The sequence below is a fragment of the Myotis lucifugus genome, unplaced genomic scaffold, assembly GCF_000147115.1.
Source record: "Myotis lucifugus unplaced genomic scaffold, Myoluc2.0 scaffold_98, whole genome shotgun sequence".
Classification (NCBI taxonomy): Eukaryota; Metazoa; Chordata; class Mammalia; order Chiroptera; family Vespertilionidae; genus Myotis; species Myotis lucifugus.
Genome location: NW_005871146.1, coordinates 3,925,437 through 3,947,060, shown reverse-complemented (window position 1 = coordinate 3,947,060; position 21,624 = coordinate 3,925,437). Strand labels below are relative to the sequence as shown.

Below are 21,624 nucleotides of genomic sequence, written 5' to 3'. Positions count from 1 at the left end.
TGAGTGACAGATACTCAGCATCCGGGATGACGCTTGGCTGGGGGAATGTTGAGCTAATGCTACCCTTCTCAGCAGAGCAAGCATTCTGCCCCTGCACTTAGGAAGTAGGTCAGGAGAAAAGATCCTGAGTGATCAGCTCCTAATTGCTTTTTCAGGCAGAAAACTGTGGCCCATAGGACTGGGGGCAAAAGGGGATGGGATTGAGAGGAGGTTGGGGGGCCCGCTGTGGGGCAGGGGTAGGGAATCATGTCCCATTCTTGGCAGGAGCTAGGTTGCCTCTCACAGAGTTTTCCTGGCTCAAGTCCTTTGGCATTCAGCCACCTTCTTTGTGCTTGGGGATTCTGTTGTCTGTCCATTGCTGAGGAAATTTGGATTGAAGCAGAGATTTTAAAGATTTCAAAGGAAAAAGGAGATGTGCTTGCAGAAAGCCAGTATCCCATCTTAGCCTTGGTGCGCTGTGGATAGAGGATGGTTACACCAGGTCTGTACCTCCCCAGGAGTTATTGGTCATTGCTTTATAATTGTCCCCCACTTGTATGGCACTGTCTCAATCCTTGAGGGTCTTTCCCGGAGAAGTGCCTTAGCCCTCCAAGAATTTACAGTCCTCCAGTTCTTTAAAACACCCATAAGAATCTTATTCTATTCAGAAATAACAAACCAATATTATCTAATGACTGTCCTATTAAAGCTGATTATAGTTACCAACTCAGTTGCCACCACTACAGCAATAAAAGCTTGAATAGCAGTAAATACTTAATAATGTGCTTACTATGTACCAGGCACTCCCTGAGTACTTTTCATATTTTAACTCATTTAATCCTCACAACCTTGTGAGGTTAAGTACCATTTCAACCCCCATTTTACAGATGGGAAAGCTGAGGCATAAAGAGATTAAATGAGGTCAGAAAGCTAATAAATGGCAGTCTGGCTCCACAGTCCCTGTTCTTTAACCATTGTACTTAAACCAAGGGCACAGATACCCTTGGTGGACAAGGTGTCAGCAACAACTCTCTTGCCAATGAATCCAATTTTAGTCTTAAGCTCTCTGATTTTAGCCAAATAACTCAGAGGCAAAATGGTGAGGGGCAAGAGCAGTGGTGTTAGAGTTAAAAGATCTGAATTCTACTCCTGGCACTGCCATGTAAAAAGAAAGGATACAATGCTGATTGAATGTAGAGCATGTGCCAAGTGCTTAATCTCCCCAACTAACCTGTGTGGCCTTACACAAGTCACTGTCCCTCACTGGGTTTCAGTTTCCTTACATGTGAAGAGGACAGGTGGTTTCAGTGATTCAATCCAGACAACACTCACTGAAGAGTTACTATGTGCACAGTGTACACCAAGTGCTGAAGGGACAGGGAGACATTAAATACAGTTCTTGCCTTTGAGAGGCTCACAGTCCAATTCTCTCTCATTTTGTAAATCCTTTGGAGTTGAGCAAGTCAATTATTATCCCTGTTTTTTAAAATGGGGGAAATAATGTTTGAATATGGAAAGGTCACTCAATTCAGTTGTAGCCAAATAGAGTGTGACCCCAAGTTGATTTCAGCTTGGGGCTCTTTCTGCTCCCAACTGTCCTACCCCATCTTGACATCACTGTGATGAAAAGCTACAAAGTCTACTTTGAGTTCTTAACTTCCCAGTCATTTTGTAACACCCTTCTGCCTTCCCCATCCCAACAAGCTCAAACACACACACACACACACACACACACACACACACACACACACACACACACAGAGTCTATGCTGTCAAGTGCCTGGAAATCCCCTCTGATTTCCTTTTTTGCCTAAAGTCGAGTGCAGCACTGAGATGGCAAATGCACTGTCAGCGAAGCCACAGTTACCATATGCATCATGACTCATGACCCTATCCGCTGAGTCGGAACTGAAGCTTTTGCCCCACCAAGTTATTACTGGTGAACAGGAAGACCTCAGCTAGAGATAAGGTTACTCTGTGGCTGAGAGGAAGAGGTCAGTGAACACCACCTTCTCTTAGATACACCTTGTACCACCATGGGCTCTTCTACAGAAGTCAGCACAGTGCCCTACATACAGTAGGTGCTCAACACAGCTTTACTGGTGGTTTAGCTGCTCTGAGCTTCTCTGCCAAACAGCTGCAGGATGGGGTTGCTAGGCAGGAACATAATATGTGTGTCTAGCACCTAACGGAAATGACTTCAACTCCCTCTTGTTGAGCAGAGCTGAGCTAGGCGTACAAGAACCACAGCACTGAAAACCCATTCCTTAAAAAAACTGTTATAATCTCACTTCTGCAATCTATCCTAAGAAGTTCCTTTTCTGTACTCTAGGATAGGGGAAAAGGCACATCTACCCCATGCCTTTCTTGAAGTGGTGTTCAGAATACAGAGGATTTTAAAAATTATTTAGTCTAACCTCCTCCTAGTCACATCTTCCTAAGCTTCTCCATGTTGACATTCTTCGCAGGCTTTTGCCACATCTCTTCCTTGGCAATAATCTCCTCCTGTAGCTAGAGTAAAATGAGATAAAAACTTTGGTGCATTTCCAAGAATGAAGGCCACTATTGCTCATTGTAGGAGGTCATCCCCCAATATCTATTTGACCTTCTTGGGATTTTTGACTGGGTTCATGACTATCTAGCTAAAGTCAACCTTTCTCCATCTCTTTTGCAGAATGTCCACCTGACCAGATTCTGGTTAATGAGAAGTTAGCAGGAATGATTGCACCTTTAAAAGGAAGGCCCATGCCCTCCCTATCCCCTTTTGCCTTGATTGAAATGTGGACATTATGGTGAGCCTTCTTTAACCACATGAATAAATCAAATATCATAAGAGCAGAACAACAAGCTAGAAGGAGCCTGGGTCCCTAGCACTGTGGAGCCACCATATTATCCCTGAACTGTTTGCACTCAGACTGTTACACACAGGAGAGAAAGAAACTTCCATCTTGTCTAAGCCTTTATTATTTGGGGTTTTGCTATAGCAGCAAAACTTGTATCCTAAATAACACAACCCTGTTTGGGGTATCAGGGCAGTCCCAAACTCCCCTTCTCTGAGATTTCCCCAATTCTACTCACCCAGGAGGTAGCCCAGAGAGATTATATTTAAGAGATTATTATAGTGGTTTATGAATGCCGAGTGGACTATAGGTAGGTATTCCATCCAAGCAGGGCCAGTCACTCAGATTCTTTCTTTCATGAATTTGCAAAAGAGATTCACTGTTGCTATCCAATTAATTGCATAAACCAAGATGCACAGGAAGAAGCAAAAATGAGAGGCCAGGTGCCCCCAGGGAGACAGAGTAAAAGCAGCTGCCTGGATTGGTGTGGGCTCCTACTTTCTGGCTCCAGGCCTTGGTACGGCCTTCATAATCACTCTGCACATCGCTCCTGGAGGAGACCCTGATACCATATAGGACCCTTTTGGCCTTAGATGCTTTAGGTTCATTTCTGTTACCTGAAATCAAAAGTGTACAAGTCTCGCCCTAATCGGTTTGGCTCAGTGGATAGAGCATTGGCCTGCAAACTGAAGGGTCCCAGGTTTGATTCTGGTCAAGGGCATGTACCTTGGTTGTGGGCACATCCCCAGTGGGGGGGGGTGCAGGAGGCAGCTGATCGATGTTTCTCTCTCATCGATGTTTCTAACTCTCTATCCCTCTCCATTCCTCTCTGTAAAAAAATCAATAAAATATATATTTTTTAAAAAAGTGTACAAGTCTTTACTGATCTTTGTAAAGATCTGGCTATCCTTGCAAGCCATGCCTCTGCAGCCCAGCCACTGGCACATTAGATCCTTCCATCATTGCAACCATAAAAGACTTGGCGTTGAACTAAATGAACAGATAGGCTGATTGCCTGATTGACTGGCTAGCAGATCAATCACGGATTTTGCAAGGAGTGCTAAGCAGGCCTCATGGAATCACAGATTCCAAATCTGTGATAAAAGGGGCAAAAGGCATCAGGCAAAGTGTGTCCGTGGAGGCTTAGCGATGTGCCTAAAGCCACACAGTTCACTGGCAGAGCCTGGGCTGGGACCCTAGCCCTGGACCGCAGCCTCATTCTTCTTCCCCTGCCATCCCTGGCTGGCCTGATTTTGGGAGGTGCTCTGGCACACCAGGAATAGCTCCCACAAACTGATGAGCAACCCCCCTGTGACAGCTGTGTTACATCTGTCGTTTCTGTGGCTTCTCAGAAAAATGTAAAATGACTTTTTTCTCTAATTCTAAATCTCACCATGTATTTTTTAAAAATATATTTTTATTGATTTCAGAAAGGAAGAGAAATAGATAGATAGATAGATAGATAGATACATCAATGATGAGAAAGAATCATTGATTGACTACCTCCTGCATGTCCCCTACTGGAGACCAACCCTGCAACCTAGGCATGTGTCCTTGACTGGAATCAAACCTGGGACCCTTCAGTCTGCAGGTCAATGCTCTATCCACTGAACCAAACCAGCGAGGGCCTCACTATATATTTTAAAGACTAAATGGCTTATCTTCCCTGGAAGGAGAAATGAATGTACCTCCACTGTGAAATGAATGTACCTCCACTGTGTCAGGCACTTACCAGCTATCATTTCATTTAAATCCTCTAAGAACTCATTTAAGAATAAGCACACAGTACAGGTAACACTACTTGCCCAGGAATACAGTAACACAACTCACCCAAGACCCACAGCCAGTAGGAATGATACTAGGAAAGGAATCGGTTGGTCTGGCTTGAGCCTCCCAAAGATCAGGCTTTCTGATCCTTTTTGCCTTTATTTTCCAGATTTCTCCATGGGCACCTGCTCACCAGGGCTTGATTTGGGTCAGTCAGTGCTGGGCTGGTGGGGAAGGGGCAGTGTGCCTCATGGTTCCCGTGGGAAGCTCAGCAGATGGCACTCTTCTCCCAGCTGTGCCCTCTCATTTTCTCCTCTAGTGGCCTGTCCTCCCTCCCTCTCTACCTCCACTGTTTCCCACTTGCCTAGGCCACGCTTCCCTCCTCCATCCACAGGCATTCTTTAGTGCCTGGGCCCTAACATGATTCCGGCCTCTCTCTTATCCCCATCAAAGGACATCTTGGTTACTCCCCCTGAGTGCCACCTTCTTCAAAGAAGTAACGTAGTTAGCTCATTTTTTCCTCAGAGAAGGAAACAAAGGCCCCACATCTCAGGGCTCAGCCTGCCTGCCTTTTGAGCTGTGTTTGCACCCAGAGCTGAGTATCTCTCCAGCTCAGGTTCCCAGAGGCCTGAGGGCAGGACTATGCCTTCACATGCCGGGTGGCATGCATTGTCAGTGCCCTATGAAAAACAAACAGCTGTCACGCAAAGACAGGGAAGCTGCCTGGGGTGAGGAGGCTGTGGTCCGAAGCGTGGTGAAAGACGTACGTAAGCCTGAGGTCTTGACCTCTTCCATTTAGCTCACAAGCTCATAACACAGAGGCCAAGCAGGGATTCCAGGATATTTTTGCACTTCCATGGTCTCTCTGATTTTTGGGGGGAGTAGCAATGTAGATATAGAAATACAGAGATAAAATTTCTATTATAGACATAATTTCTATATTAGAGATAATTATAATGGCGAGAGGGCTTGATCTGAGGAGGATACTTGTCTGGATCCTTGGGTGGTGGCAGCACAGTTTTCAGGAATGAGTTGCCAGAAAATCATCTGTGTAGGTGCTCTCTTTGTTACAGCGAAAAATGTGATTGCTCTGGTCCCAGGGACGACAATGACATCGTCACAGGATTCATCAGGAAACTCACCCCCTCCAAATAGGAAGGAGGCCAAGATGCCAAGATCAGGGACTTCTTGACTATGAAATGAATCTATCTACCAATTTATAAATTAGAAGCTAGACTTCTGGATGGTGTAAGGAAACTGCATAGTGTTTTCCTTTCCTATCCCTTTAAAATTTGTCCAAAAGGGAATATACCCTTCCATACGGCAGCTCTTTTTTTAAAACTAACTTTATGGATTTTTAGAGAAAGGAAAGGGAGAGGGAGAGAGAGAAACATCGATCTGCTGCCTCCCACAGGGTGCCACCCAACCAACTGAGCCACACCAGCCAGGGCTGGCAGCCTCTTATATGACCTAATTCTGGAGAAAAGAATCCCTAGTTATGCTGACAAAGGATTAAAAATCCCTGGGTGCTCATCTTCCAAAATAAATGCTATGAGCTGCTGGCACTTGCAATGCTAAAAAAGAGTGTGTTCCCCTGCTGTTGTCCTGAGTCCTCTAACCTAAGCCAGGTTGTGCAGAAGCCTGGAACATGCTAAGAGGACGTCAGAAGAAAGACAATGGGGAGGGACAGGTGGCAGCCAAAGCCTACTGTCCCTGCAAAGGCTTCCCTGGCTTCTCCCTGGCAGTTAAAACCCCAGTCCCGTCCTGAGAAGCCCTCTAACCCTGCCTCCTACTCCTTCCCCGCCCCGCCCCCAGCCTTGCTTCTGCCTCCCAGACCTGTCTTCACAATAGCTGGTGAGGTAAGTGTCCTGGCCAAAACACAATTCGCCTCCCCCTTTTTCCTGGGCTTGTAATTAAGGGGTGCCTGTAAAGCTCTCGAGCTCCTTGGATAAAAGGACCAGCCTGGCCCCTGTGCTTTTTCTCAGTGTCCCCTGAGCTCCCAAGGAGGTCACTGCAGGTGGAGGCTCACATAGCCAAGTGCAGTGGCTCTGGCCACAGCCCTCAGCCAGGCTCCCAGGTGCCCTTGACCCTCGGCCTCCAGGCCCCATGGTGTCTGCGCATTTTCTCTTTGCTCTTTCCCCAGGATGTGTTGATTTCCTCACCTCGGCTCTCTTTATTTAGCCCCAGAGGTTGGGTAACTATAGTGGGGCAGTGGGCCAGGGCCCTCTTCCTAGCAAAGGGCTCTCTAAAGTCACCCTCAAGCCTGAGCCTGTACCTGGCTGGTCATTCTCTGGGCATTGCTGTTCAAAGTCTCGTGCCCAGAGACCTCTGTCCACACCCAGCTCCCACAGGGAGGCAGTGCTGTGCTCTGGCCAGGAGTGCAGGCTCTGGGGTTACCCACCCTGAGCACCTACTAGCTGGTGACTTTGACCTTCACCCCATGTAAATGAGGTTCAGAATAGCTCCTCTGTTACAGAGATGTTGTGAGGATTAAACAAGATAATTTGTTTGACGTTCCTGGCCTTTGGTAAGTGCAATTGGAGTGGCTGTCTTTTCTAAGAAATGTTGTCGACAGCCCTATAGTCACCCGATGGATTCAGATCAGCAAGTCTTCCTTGGAGAGCCAAAACAAACAGCCCTTCCTGCCTCACCCAGTGCCTTTCCTGCCTCCGACTTGTTGTACTTTCTGATGGGCCCAGGGCACAGAATATAAAGTTCCAGAAGAGGTACCCGGAGTTCAACTGATTTACTCTCCAGACAGGAACATGAGTGTGAAGTTTTGGCTTTACCATCTTAAGCATCACCTCATTTTCCTTTGCCCAATTTCAGGGTGATGATAGTGTAACATGGTCACTATTTTCAGTCTTTTCCTTCCTAGAGAAAAGAATCACACTCTGCCACTTTCTAGAAGTGAGCCTGAGTCACGGCTGGCATGACCTTTATTAATCAGACCTGTGGTGTGTGGGAGAGATCGCAGCCCGAGCCTCGCGCTCCCACTGCAGACTTTCATTGCTGCCCTTCCATAGTGGGAGGCCCTGGGCTTCATGAAGGAAATGCAGGTCTCAAGAGGGTTCTCTGATCCTGCCTCGCTCCAGGCAGAAGCTGTGGGGTGGGAAAAGGAAGGGGAAGGGGCCATACATAGGGAGCTTTTTCCTCTTTCCCAAGGTCTTGACTGGCCAAAGATCCCTACATCCCTTTCCACTCTCTCTCCCACACAAAAATGATCAGAAGAAAGAACAAAGCAGGCTGGAAATGGCCCCGTATGCTTTCCCTCACCATCTCCTCTGCTTTCTCTGCTCTTGCTTGTGGGCAGGAAGAGAATGAGCACTATAGTGTCCCTTTGCAAAACACCAGCAATCTCTTAGTTCAAAAACTCCATAACCAAGTCTTCATATTATTTGCATATAATGTGTATATTACCGAGAGGTTCCTTCAAATGCTCACACCGAGTTCTCTCACAGTGAAGTAATCATCCTGAAAAGGGCATGCGTTTGCACCTGGCTTCTAGGTCCCTGTGGCTTCTATTTAGGACACAGTACATCCATTCTCAGCTTTATCATTCTGGTTGAGTAACTTAGGTTACCTATTTATCTGGTCTGCAAAATGGGAATAATAATCCCTATCTTATACATGGAGTTGTCATGAGGTTTTAAAAATGAGATAGGAGCCCTGCCAGGTGGATCCATTGGTTGGAGCATCGTCCTGTACATGAAAAGATTTCAGGTTCAATTCCCAGCCAGGGTGTGTGTGGGAGACAACCAATTGATGTTTCTCTCTCACTTGATGTTTCTTTTTCTCTGTCTCTCTCTCTCTCTCTCCTTACCTCTCTCTGTAAAATCAATAAAAACATATCCTTGGGTAAGGATAAAAAAATAAATAAAAAGGAGGTGGTAGATGTAAAACCATTTTATAAACTGTAAAGAAGAGGTAAAATTTTCAGATATTATTATTTTTATTATAATTATTCAGTGGCCTGGCTGGTAGCTCAGTTGGTTAGAGTGTCATCCCGAAATGCCAAAGTTGAGGGTTCCATTCCCGGTCAGGACACATACAAAAAGCCAATGAATGCATAAATAAGTGGAACAATAAATCAATGTTTCACACACTCTCTCTTCCTCTCTCTCTTCCTCTCTCTCAAATCAGCAAATAAACATTTTTTAAAATTATTCAGTGAGTAATAGTACTCTGGTAGTTGGAAACGAATAAAGCATTTTCCAAAGGTAACTAGAGGAGAATCTGATTTATTGATTTAATGTCAAATGTCATAAGAGACCCTTCTGTGCCCCTCTGCAATTTTCTCAGGTGCTGATAATGTTAACCCTGTTCTGTCAATAAAACTACCCCAACCTGTAGGAACAATGCCAAGGTCCAGCCTTGGCTGCAGTGTGGTTAATAATCCTGTGGGACGCAGTGGGGGATGGGAGTAGAGGTGGGGGAAGGGCTGGGAAGGCAGTGCTATTTTAGAACTCTGGAACATTAGTGCAAGAAGGAGTTTAGGGATCAATGCCCACCTCTCCATTTTACAGATGAGGAAACTGAGGTTCAGAGAGGTGTGTGACTTGCTCAAGACTCCCAGCAGGCTTCAGTTAGCAGCTTAGGTTGACCCAATGAAGGTCAGTCAACAGCACTGTGGCTGGAGGGCCTGCTCAGTCACAACGCCAGAGTCCTGGGCTCTGGGGAGACAGCAGTGTTGAATCAGGAGATGAATTGCCTCTTACCCCAGACGTCCAGTCTCAGTCTGAAGAGATAAAGAGGTTCTCAGCCTCCCTGGGGAGGAAAAGGCAAACATACTTGGTTAACAAGAGCCCTTGAGGCAGCCGGTTTGGAATCGCAGAGGGAGAAGCGTGTTGGTGCTGAGGGTTAACAATGGACACCCAGAAGGACGCCCAACCCCCCAAGCAGCAGCCAATGATATATATCTGTGGAGAATGTCACGCAGAAAATGAAATAAAATCCAGGGATCCAATCAGATGCAGAGAATGTGGATACAGAATAATGTACAAGAAAAGGACTAAAAGATTGGTGGTTTTTGATGCTCGATGAAACGGAATTCAGAAGAATATCTTTGTTTGCATTTGGATTTGCTGTTATTATTGCATAGTTTTTGATGAGTATACTTATCTTTGTGAATACAACTACTAGTATATACATGATTTCATTTTTAAAACCATATTGTATTTAGGTATCTGTTATAAAGATTTTTTTTTTGTTCAGTTCAAAAAAAAAAAAAACAAAAACAAACAAACAAACAAAAAAAAACAAGAGCCCTTGAGAAAATGATGAGAGTGTTGAAGAACAGTGCACACACCTTTCTGTGTGTCTTGCCTTGAACCCACTGCCTGGACTCAGGTGGTTTTAAAAGGCTGAGCTGCTAAAGCCTTGCATGGTCTCTTAGGGCTTTATGAGAGCCCTGCTCAGGTGCAGAAACACTGGAGTCATGTCTTCCAGGCAGAGCCATGTGGGCCCATAGACAGAAGAGTCTCAGAAAGATCAGACTTGTTTCTGACAAGGTAGCAAAAACACATCCCAGTACTTTCAAAGTTCATGAGCCTCATGGGGAATTGGGTAGGGATTGGGAGAGGGGAAACACCAATTACTTTGAAGGGAAGATGTAGCCAGAATAAATGGTCCAGGAGGGAGGAAATTTGTTCTAAAGACCACCAGATTTAATTCAGCAAGTATTTATTAGTAGTGTATGGTATGCCCAGCCCCAAGCTGGGCACTTGGGGTGGGGTGGGGGGGGGGTCACAGAATGCTTTCAAAAAGCTTGGTGGGATATAAGATTCTTACACATGAGTCAAAAGAGTTAAAAAGCAACCCTGGTCGGTTTGGCTCAGTGGATAGAGCGTTGGCCCACAGAGTCAGCCTGTGGACTGAAGGGTCCTGGGTTCGATTCCCATCAAGGATATGTACCTCGGTTGCAGGGGCGCGTGCAGGACCCAACCAATCAATGTGTCTTTATCATATTGATGTTCCTGTCTCTCCCCCTCCCTTCCACTCTCTCTAAAAATCAATGGAAAAATATCTTCGGGTGAGGACAACAACAACAAAGAGTTAAAAAGCAGAAGCTGTGTTTAAGGCCAAAGAGAAAATGAGAAAAAACAGATTCATATAGTCCTGAAGAGCTTCATGAAGAAGGGGAAGCTTTACATTAGCCTATACTCTTTCATTAATCGGTGAACTGGGGAAGGAGCATTTTAGGATGGAGAACAGCCTGAGCAGAGGTAGATGAGCACAGGAACTCACCATTTCCAACCCCCCTGTACAGGGGTTATAAGCTAGAATATTAAAAAGTAGGTGTCTCTGCCCTCAAGGATTAAGTATTGTCCATGGAATCCACCTGGGTCCCTAGAAGATGTGGCAAAGACACTTTCCATCTCCTGGAAGAGAGAGGGTTACACATTACTGTTAAACTGGGACTAGTTTTAGGATGATTCTTTGAGTAAAGGGGTAACAAAACAATTTAGTCCTAAAGAAGATGCGAGAATCTGAGCCCAGTCAGCCTTGCATAACATAGTCCTGTGAAGCACAGTGGTCACCATCTCAGGGTCTCAATTTAGACTTGGCTTTGAATCCTATCTTTGAGGCCTTTAGTAACTCTGTGCCATTGTCATTCACTTCTTTAAGCTTCAGTCTCCTCATCGTATATAATAAAACCCTAATATGCATATCGACTGAACAGTGGAACGACCGGTTGCTATGACGCACACTGACCACCAGGGGGCAGACGCTCAGCACAGGAGTCAGAAGCCGGGCTCACGTCTGGCAAGTGCAGTGGTGGTGGTGGGAGCCTCTCCTGCCTCTGCTGTAGGCGGATGGTAAGGAGCAAGGGATCCTGGACTGAGAGAGCCCTGGACTGGGAGAGGGATGTCTGACTGCTGATTTAGGCCAGCAGGTGGACATCCCCTGAGGGGTCCTGGACTGCGAGAGGGCGCAGGCCCGGGCTAAGGAACTCACTCTCCCCCACCTCCCCCAGTGCACAATTTTTGTGCACCGGGCCACTAGTCTGTAAATGAAAAGGATAATGATACTTAACTCACAGGGTTGCTGTAAGGACTAAATGAGGTTGGGATAAGCCCATGGCTGGCACCCAGAGCCCATGACAGCCATTGTTACAGTTTGTGTTCCAGTTTATGGCCAAGACCTGGTTTTGCAGCTGACTCTCTTGTCTGATTGTTTCCTAGCTCTGGAAAACTCTCAAGAGTCACTTCTTCCCTTAGGTGACCTTTGGAGACTTCTCAGTGAGGGAAGAGAGGGGGAAGTGTGGTTGTGGGTGTGGGAGATGAGGCTGTTCCAGGGCCAATGGGAGACTGGATGCCCTAAGAGCATTTATAGCTGCCTGGGCATCCTGCAAAAAGCCCAGAAGATGATTAGGAGAAATAGGTTCTGGAATGGGCTCTATCCTACCTTACTAGGAACTTCATTTTCCTAGACCAAAGTTTCCTCATCTATAAAATGAAGACATTAAATTAGACCAGTGATTCCCACTTTGTGGGAGTGGGAGAGGGTCCTCAGTTACAGCATGGGGGCCTTGCATCCTGATGCACACCCAACACTGCCTACACCCAAACAAATAATTCATCTCACAGGTAGGTGCTGAGCTAGTTTTCAAACACACACAGATGCTGCTGTGATTTTTAAAATATTAAAGGATTATTTAATGCATAGTAGCTTTTTATCAGCATGCAATTTTTCCTTCACAGATACTGAAAGTATAATTACAATTCCTTGGAGGAATCCAGAGGTGTTTTTGAAGTGTTGTAAGCTTGAAAAGTTTGGTAACTACTGAATCACATAAACGACATACTCAACCTTTCCTGGACCCTGGCTCCTCATTCCAGACTGACAAACAAGCACCTCTTCCCTTCTAACCTTAATCCCTTTGAACAAGTAGCAGCTGCTAGAATAAGTTCTCCTGTAGCAGTGAAGACAAAATGGAAGGAAGAGGGACAGGTGAGAAAGAGTAGTGTTACTTAAGGAGAGGAGGACAACTTTTATAAGAAAATCTTGGAAATTCTCAGGGTTTGGAGGTCTTTTTTAAAGAGTGACCCGTCACTTCCCTGTATTTGTCATTGTTTCCCACTGTACACATGGTTCCAACACATGGGAAGTGGGAGGAGCTGGAATGTCCTCCAAATTCCCCTGACACCCTATTCCCACCTTTATCCTCTAGAAAAAATCTTTGTTTTGTTTAACTTTTTAGGAGATCTGATAGAATTCAATGAAGAATCTGATAGCCCAGCTGGTATGGCTCAGTGGTTGAGCGTGGACCATGCAGCAAGAAGTCACCAGTTCAATTCCTGGTCAGGGCACATGCCCGGGTTGCGGGCTTGATCCCCAGTAGGGGGTGTGCAGGAAGCAGCCAATCCATGTTGATGTTTCTCTCTCATGGAGGTTTCATCTCTCTCTCCCTCTCCCTTCCTCTCTCTCACTAAAATCAATAAAAAAATATATTTTAAAAAAGAATCTGATAAAGATTATGAACCCTGTTCCAGAAGAAATGCAGCCACACCTACACATACATATATAATTTTACACACAATTTCATTGGTTTGTCCACCCCTGAATTTGCCACGGACTTCCTTGGGGATTGATGGACCCCAGGTTAAGAAATCCTGCTTTTGTGTTGGTTGCTTTCAACAAGTTTAAATTTATCTTCTCTTGGTTTTCCATAGATGTAAGCTCTAAAATTCCCATACGACTTTTAATGGGACCTCTAGTGTCCCCTTATCCAACTGCTGGGCTCAATTCTAGACTGGCTTTCTAAGACCCTATAGGCTTCTTAGATTTTGGGACACTGAATGGGAAAAGGCTGCATGCTCTAAGAGGGAGCAACACAAAGGTGGACTGCTTCAAGGCTAGGTTCTTTGGGTAGCTGGTGTGAGGTGAAAGGAACCAAGAGAGAGGCTTAGGAACAGAGTCCACTGGAGAGTGAAGAGTCCCTCCTGACAGTGCTATTTTTGTAAGTTTCCATCCTAAGAACTGTGGGCCTGCAGACCTGTAGTCCTTAAAATGGAAAGCTGCTCTCATCTCTGGGAAGGATCTCCCAGCTCCACCCATCCTCCCACCTACCCACTGGGGCAGCTCTCCTTTCACCTTCAGATCCTGTGTGAGAACACCTTTTCCTAGAGCTCATCTTCTTGCTGAGGCAGCCCGCTCAGCCTGCTCCATGCTCTGAGGCCCTGAATGATTGAACCCAAATCAGGGAGGTTTTTCCCATGCACACAAGGCATAGTTCTGAATCTAAAAGCTCAGTGGTTATTTACCACTTTGAGTCCAAGCTCAGTTGTCCCAAGAGCATCTATCCTTACACTTAGTTTGCACCCAATACGTGCCCTGAGATGAATGAGAGTGTAGTAGGTCTGGAGGGGCTCAGGGGAAAGAAAACCAACAGCTCCGAGTGACAGTCCAGGCTGCCTGGCTTGGCTAGGGCGGCCACAGTTTGTATCAGGCAAGGGAGGTAAATTCCCCAAATACCAGGATGTTGGGCAATATTTCAAAGAATGAAATTCATTGCTATTACAGCCCTTCCTCTACCCCCGTCCTGAACTCTATGTTTCATCCTTTTCCTCTACAACAGTGGTTCTCAACCTTCTGGCCCTTTAAAGACAGTTTCTCATGTTGTGACTCAACCATAAAATTATTTTCGTTGCTACTTCATAACTGTAATGTTGCTACTGTTATGAATCATAATGTAAATATCTGATATGCAGGATGGTCTTAGGCGACCCCTGTGAAAGGGTCGTTCGATTGCCAAAGGGGTTGCGACTCATAGGTTGAGAACCGCTGCTCTACAATGTACTATGCAAATGATTCATTGTTCTCTATCATTTTACCTTGCTGGGCTCAATTCTAGACTGGCTTTCTAAGACCCTAAAATTATAGTTGTCTAGATATTTTTACAGGTTGTATAAGAGTATGAGCAGTTCAAAGGAGGATTGAAGGGGAGGCCATACATATTCAAATTCTTCCATCTAATTATTCTTTTCTTTTCTTTATTTTTTATTTTTTGGTGATTTTAATGCCATTATTTTTATTTATTTACTTAAATTAAATTTATTGGGGTTACATTGGCTACTAACTTATTGTCTGATTTTTAAAATTGCCTTATCCAAGAAATATTTTTGGAGCTCTAATTAGGTTAGGATACTAGGATTTGGGGGACATGAGGGAGCATAAATATGTACTAGGATATAGAAAAACATATGAATAAATACGATTTGAATTCTGCTTTCAATAACTTGCTGTATAGTGGAGGAAATAAGATGTATAAGTAAACCACAATAAAATATCATATACTGGTAGTTTCACTTATATGTGGACTCTAAAGAACAAAATAAACAAACAAAATTGAAGCAGATTGCCCTAGCCAGTTGCTCAGTGGTTAGAGCATCGGCCTGTGGACTGAAGGGTCCCAGGTTTGATTCCAGTCAAGGGCACATACCTTGGTTGCAGGTTCCCCAGCCCTGGTTGGGCTGCATTCAGGAGGTAACCAATCAATGTGTCTCTCTCATATTGATGTTTCTCTCTGTCTCTCCCTCTCCCTCCCACTCTCTCTAAAAATCAATGGAAAAATATCCTTGGGTGAGGATTAACAAAACAAAATTGAAGCAGATTCATAGACAAAAAGAACAGATCGATAGTTGCCAGAGGGAAGTTGGGGGGCTGGGTGAAAAGATTAAGAAGTACATATTGATAGTTACAAAATAATCACAGGGATGTAAAATACAGCATATGGAATATAGTCAAAATATTCTAATAACTATGTATGGTGCCAGGTGGGTACTGAAAATATTGGGGGTCACTTTGTAAAGTATATGATTATCTAAATACTATGCTGTATACATGAATAATACAAAATAATATTGAATATGAACTCTAATTAAAAAATAAAATTGAAAAAAGAAAAGTAAAAAAACCCCAAAATATATATATGGATATATATATGTATATACAATATATGGACATATATATACATATATGTATACACACACACAATCACTAACTTGACAAATATCGAGAGAAATTCTGAGGGAAGCTGGAAGCTGGTACATTTGGAGACAGGATGAGTTTGTCCTCAAGACAGAACATTTGCAGTTCTAGGCAATGTTTGGGACTCCCTGGTCCTGGTAAGCATTAACCTGAAGTCACTGATATTTCTGGGCCTGTCCTTTTTTTTGTTGTTGTTAATCCTCACCCGAGGATATTTTTCCATTGATTTTTAGGGAGAGTGAAAGAGGGAGAGAAAGACAGAGAGAAACATTGATATGAGAGAAACACATTGATTGGCTGTCTCCTGCATGAGCCCGGATCAGGATCCGGACTGGGGAAGAGCCTGCAACCAAGGTACATGCCCTTGACTGGAATTGAACCTGGGACCCTTTGGTCTGCAGGCCAACGCTCTGTCCACTGAGCCAAACCGGCTAAGGCAAGGGCCTGTTCTTAATGTCCATGGTGTGAAGAGGCCTTCCTAATGATCAGCTGGATGCCTCCGTGGTAACGGAGGAAGAACTGGGTTAGCAAGAAGGCAGTGAGAGTAAGAGGTAGTACACAGCAGTATTTGGGCCCTGGACTCCTGGTCTCTTTTCCCAATTCTGTCACCCCAGAACTAAGAAAAACCTTGGACAATCCCTTCTCCTTTCTGCTGCAGGGCCTGTTAACTATGGCATCCCTGAATACTGATTGAGTACTTACACCTATGTCTGCCTCCTACCTGCAAGGCAAGGATGTACTAAATGCTGCAGGGGTTGTGGGAAGGATGAGACAGGTGCCTGCCTTCAAAGAGTTTCATTCTACTGAAACAGAAAAGGTGAAACTCAGGAAAAATATGACACATGATTAAGATATGAACAACGGGGTCAGACTGTCTGACTCAAATACTGACATTGGGCAATATTGAACCTATCTGCATCTTGGTTGCTTTATCTGTATAGTAGGATTAATAACAACCTTACCTTATAGGAATACTACTATTAAGGCATCAGATAGCTTAGGTAAGTTTTTAGTACAGTACTGGCACATAGCAAGGACTCCAAATTGTTTACTTATCATCATCATCATCATCATTATTTAGTTAAATATTAACATCAGACCTGAAAAGGAACATATGACAATAGGGATTTTTTCAGGCCATCCCCTTAGAGCAGTGGTTCTCAACCTTGGCTGCACATTAGAATCACCTGGGAATCTTTTTAAAATCCTGATTTCTGGGCCTCATCCTCTGGAAATTCTGTTTCTTTGTTACTAATGTTGTGGCCCCACCCCATAACAAAGAAACAGAATTCTAATGTGCAGCCAAGGTTGAGAACCACTGCCTTAGAGTTTAAGCTTCTTGATAGATGATCTGTCCCCAATGCCCCCACCCCTGTGACTTGTAACCAAACAAGGCTGTGATTAATTGCAGTCCTACCTATCTGAATATTTTTGGGAACTATAATTAAGCACATTTCTTATTTCCAAATAAATGGAATAAGTAATTAGGAAACTTAGGACAGTGAGGCTGGTGGTGTGAGCTGGACAGTCAGGGAAGGCTTCATGGAGAAGTGTGGAGAGCAGCTACAGTGCTGTGAGCTGGACAGTCAGGGAAGGCTTCATGGAGAAGTGTGGAGAGCGGCTACAGTGCTTGGACAGGTTCAAGCCTCGGACTAATGAGCTATAGTTGTAAGCTTGACCTTATGGTCCAAACCTGTGGTACCACGTGGCTCTGAGTGATATGAGCTTCAGGAGGTGCAGCAAGTAAACAAAGCTTGGTCAGGTGCATGTAATTGAGTAGATTCTAAACCCATGAGAACATTGTAAACATCTTGACCACGCCCTTACTGTGTCTCGTGGAATCTAGCTATAAAATAAAGACTAGGCTTGCAGGCCGTGGCACTGTCTCTCTAATCAGAGGGCAGCATCCCACCTAGCCCCAGCTTTATTCTCTTGTCTGTCTTTTCTAATCCTTCACCGCCCCCCCATTCCCTCACCCCCCACCTCCCTTGCCTCAGGTTCACCTATGGCTGTGCTGGTGCGGCACAGAGAAGGTAAGATTAAGTGGACCTGATAGATTTGGGTAGGATTTGGATGCATAAGACAAAGCAAGGAGGACTCTGATCATAAAAGCCTAGAATGGGCTGGGGGTTCAAGAGAAGTGGAGGCAACTTGCTGGGCACAGCCATAGAATGCCACAGGCACACTAAAGATGGCACCACTGTGCCCAGAGCATGGGCTCTGAGTGTGGGCCAGGCCTGGAGGTGGAGCCAGAATCACCTGGGGCAGATTTCTGGAGCCCATCAGGTGCTCAAGAGACCCTTGCCAAAATCCCAGTTGGCCAGGTCAAGTCCTTCCACACCCTGGGCCAAACAGGAGGCCTCGGGTGTGAGGATTGGCCACAGGGACAGGCCAATCACTAAGGCAGGGAGCTGCAGTCCAAAGATCAAGGCCGAGCATGTCAGAGGCCTGCATGATCCCTCCACAGCTTTCTTTGATCCTCAGGCTGCACTGATATGCTGTTCTGGGTGGAGAAGTGACCATGGGTCCCCAAGCCTCTGACAGACTCTGTGTCATGACAGTCTCCGTAAGGGAAAGCAGTGTCTGGAATTCTTTTCCTTTTTGCATGTTCTCTGAGAATCTCTCTGCAAAGTTTCCCTTCCCCTCCCAGTGGGTAAGAGCATGTCTTTATTTTCCTCTCCATCTCCTCATAACGTCATGTACAGTAAGTGTTCAGCCCACAATGGGTGCTCTTCCTGTCGTAGTGCAGAATGACCAGCATAACATTAATAATAGCATTTCCTCATTTTATAGACAAGGAAAGAAAAAACATAACCACAATATTGTTCTATAATATATGCCAGTCCCTATCCTAATACACACTTTGCATGTATTAACTTATTTAATCCTCACAATAATCCTTTAAGGTAGATACCATTATTCAGGAACTTGCCCAAGTTCACACAATGAGCAAGCAGGTCACACAACTAGTAATGTGGGATTTGAACCTAGGTAGTCTGGCTCCATTGGCCATTGTGTGATGCTATCTGGATGGAAGTAGCATAGGTCTGATTAGGGGGAAAGTGGGTACACAATCCAGGAATCCTGTCTTCTAGGTCTGTCTACGCAATGAACCTACTCAAGACTTCACCGACTGGCGAGGTGATGAAAACAAGAATCTTCAGTCCCTGCTGTCCCTAAGGCCCTACCTCAGTTCCTCCAAGATAACTCAGGTAACTCCAAGATAGCAGAGTGACATTTTACTAAACAGCCCCAGGCTCCTTCCTCAGGAGACAGGATGCACTGGGGACCACCTGTCTGCAAGGCCATTTTAAAAAACATAGCAAAAACCTGAAAATAGAGTTTTTGAGAGAAAGTGATTTTCTAGTCATAATTATAGCCAGAGTGGGCCACTGCTTTCTAGAAGCAGGAAAACGGCTTCTAAATAGAGCCTGCAAAATGCAAATCCCCAAGGAGCACAGCCTCCACCCCATTGGGTCCCTCACTCAAAGACTGGGCTCAAGCTCCCTTCTGAGAGGCCCCAACTCAGCAGCACTCCCAGCTGGCCAGACCCAAGTGTGTGAGGGAGGAAGATGCTCAGCTTTATGCCTAATGTTCTGGAGGGTATGGAGCTGCTTAATAAATATGTGCAAGGATCAAGGCTATATTTGAAAACATTTAAAAATGCCTTCAACTGTTGAGTGAGGATGGGGTTAAGCTCTGGGGATCTGAGTGGGGCGGAGAAGGAGAGGCAAAATACAGAAGGGCTTGTGGGGGAGGACTGCTGAGTGCTATTTCTATTTCTAACCCAATGCCAGGCACTTGAGTATTGTTCTCCACCTAGCAATTTGAAGGCTGCAGTGGGTATGCATATAACAGAACAGGATGCTCCCTGACAAAAGTTCTGAAAGAAAACCAAAACGGAAGACTGGCCCCCTCACCCCCACTTGACAGTCTCTAATGACCCTCAGGGACTGTTCCGGACACGCATGGGCATCTGCGAATTTACTCACCTGGAGTTGCCTCTACCTCCTGAGCCCTGGGTCAGAAATGGGAAGTGCAAAGCCTCTCCGTGTGTTTGTGTGTGCATGTTATTTTTAATGATTATGATTCACAATCCTTTTTCTTGTTCCTCACGATTTTCAGTTAAGGGGGGAAATGGTGAAAACACACACACACACACACACACACACACACACACACACAGAAATTTTACCTGAAACTCTGGGATGGCTGGAATTAGGTATGCAGATTTCTGCAACATCACTTAGGGGGCTGAACTTATTGTGCACCCTTAAAAATAAGAGGAGATTTTTCACTATTTTAAAATTATACCAGAAAAGCATGCAGATAAGAAGATAGCTAGATTGTGAGGAAGCCCAAAATATTTGGTAAGAATGCCCAAGTTTGGGAAAGTTTAGCTGAAATAACAATTTATGGGAAGAATATTAGCTGGGAATTGGCTGTAGAATTACCCATAGATTGAAGGGCTTTGGGGGGTAAGGGGAAAGATGAAGTTTGTACTCAGGATATGGAAAAGGATTCAGTAAAGCTAGGAGTCCTATGTGCTCAGAGTTTAATGTCCTAACCAGCCCCACGGTGTCTAAGGCATGACCAGTAAGTAGAACCAAGATATTCCATTCAGCAAAAGCAGACAGAAAAAGAAATCTCTTTTCTGTGTTTGTCCTGGTTGAAAACCAAACACGGTAGTCATCTGAAGAAATTCCAGTGTTGGGAGTGTTGAGGCCAAGAAGGGAGGGTAAAAATGCAGGCAGCTCTGACCACGGGGGAAATCACCCCAGAGGCTCCTCAATGCCATTGTCCAACACTGTGCTCTGGAATGCTCACAGGTGTCCTTGCATCTCCCCTGATTCCAGCACACAGGACACTCTTTACTCTCCCCAATGTCATCTAGCAAGACCCGGCCGACCTGTCTGGAACTGAGCATCCGGAACCACTTGTGTGCATCACATGCAATTTCCAGCTGTTGTGGGAAAGCAATGAATGAAGAGAAAGTACTAGGCCCTGACAAGGCTTAGCATCTAGGGAAGGAGGGGGAGAAGTAGGGAGAAGATCCTAAAGGTCAAATGCAATGTCTCCCATTGTTCATGTACCTTTTCAAAAAGAGACAATTCCATTTGATCCACTAATACAGTGGTTCTCAACCTTCCTAATGCCGCGACCCTCTAATACAGTTCCTCATGTTGTGGTGACTCCCAATTTCATTGTTACAAATTGAACATAATTAAAGCATAGTGATTAATCAGAAAAACAATATGTAATTATATATGTGTTTTCCGATGGTCTTAGGCGACCCCTGTGAAAGGGTTGTTCGACCCCCAAAGAGGTCGGTTGCGACCCACAGGTTGAGAACCGCTGCACTAATATCTTTAGAAAACTTTGACCTTCTGCAAAAAGAAGGAAACTAAAATTATAGCCTTGCCTGTAGCTTGGATGCTTTATAAACACGGCACCACAGTGAGGCAATCTAGATAGAGTGCCAAACCAAAGCAGAGCTAAGAGTGGGAATTTTATACCATTAACACAAAAGGTTAGGGGGCCAGGTTGAATTTGGACAAAATCACATAGGATCTTGAGTCCAGAGCATTTTCTAACAGTGAATTTCAATAAGAAGTTTTGGGAAATACCTCAGTCTTGTATTGGACGCAGGGCAAAGATCTGCCCCATTTTTAGCCACTATGTGTTGAGTGACTGAGGAAATGAACCACGGATATCGATATTTGGGCTGTTCAAATATCTTTCTGTTACTTATTTCTAATATAATTCCACATGGTAAGACATTATACTCTGTATGAGTAAGACCTGTATTTATGGCACGAATATTTGGTCTATGTTAGTACCTGGGAACCTGTGATGGGGCAGGGGAATGTAATAGGAATGTTTTACTAGGGAAGCTTTTCTTTAGTGTAATTAATAATTTTCCACATCGTGGATTAAAAATGGGGCTTGCCACAAGTATATACATGTAATTCGATCTCATCAGAGTTTAATAATAATGGGAACGTTTCCATTCAATGAAATATACCTTAATAATCCAATGAGAAGA

The 21,624-nt window shown here is 44.8% G+C and overlaps 1 protein-coding gene and 1 long non-coding RNA gene across 3 annotated transcripts; both read left to right on the top strand.

Moving 5' to 3' along the window:
* The first annotated feature begins 9,405 nt into the window (after positions 1-9,405).
* Positions 9,406-9,799, top strand: LOC102428798 (DNA-directed RNA polymerases I, II, and III subunit RPABC4). Its single transcript, XM_006092131.2, has one exon. The coding sequence runs from the start codon at positions 9,453-9,455 to the stop codon at positions 9,627-9,629; it is 177 nt and encodes a 58-aa protein (XP_006092193.1). The 5' UTR covers positions 9,406-9,452; the 3' UTR covers positions 9,630-9,799.
* Positions 9,800-17,475: 7,676 nt separating this feature from the next.
* Positions 17,476-21,237, top strand: LOC106697720. Of its 2 annotated transcripts, none has more exons than XR_001348911.2 (3): positions 17,476-17,611; positions 18,674-18,790; positions 20,435-21,237. It is a non-coding gene; the product is annotated as an uncharacterized LOC106697720 (long non-coding RNA). The 2 variants fall into 2 exon arrangements; XR_001348912.2 differs by having other exon boundaries at positions 20,408-21,237.
* The last annotated feature ends 387 nt before the right edge of the window (positions 21,238-21,624 follow it).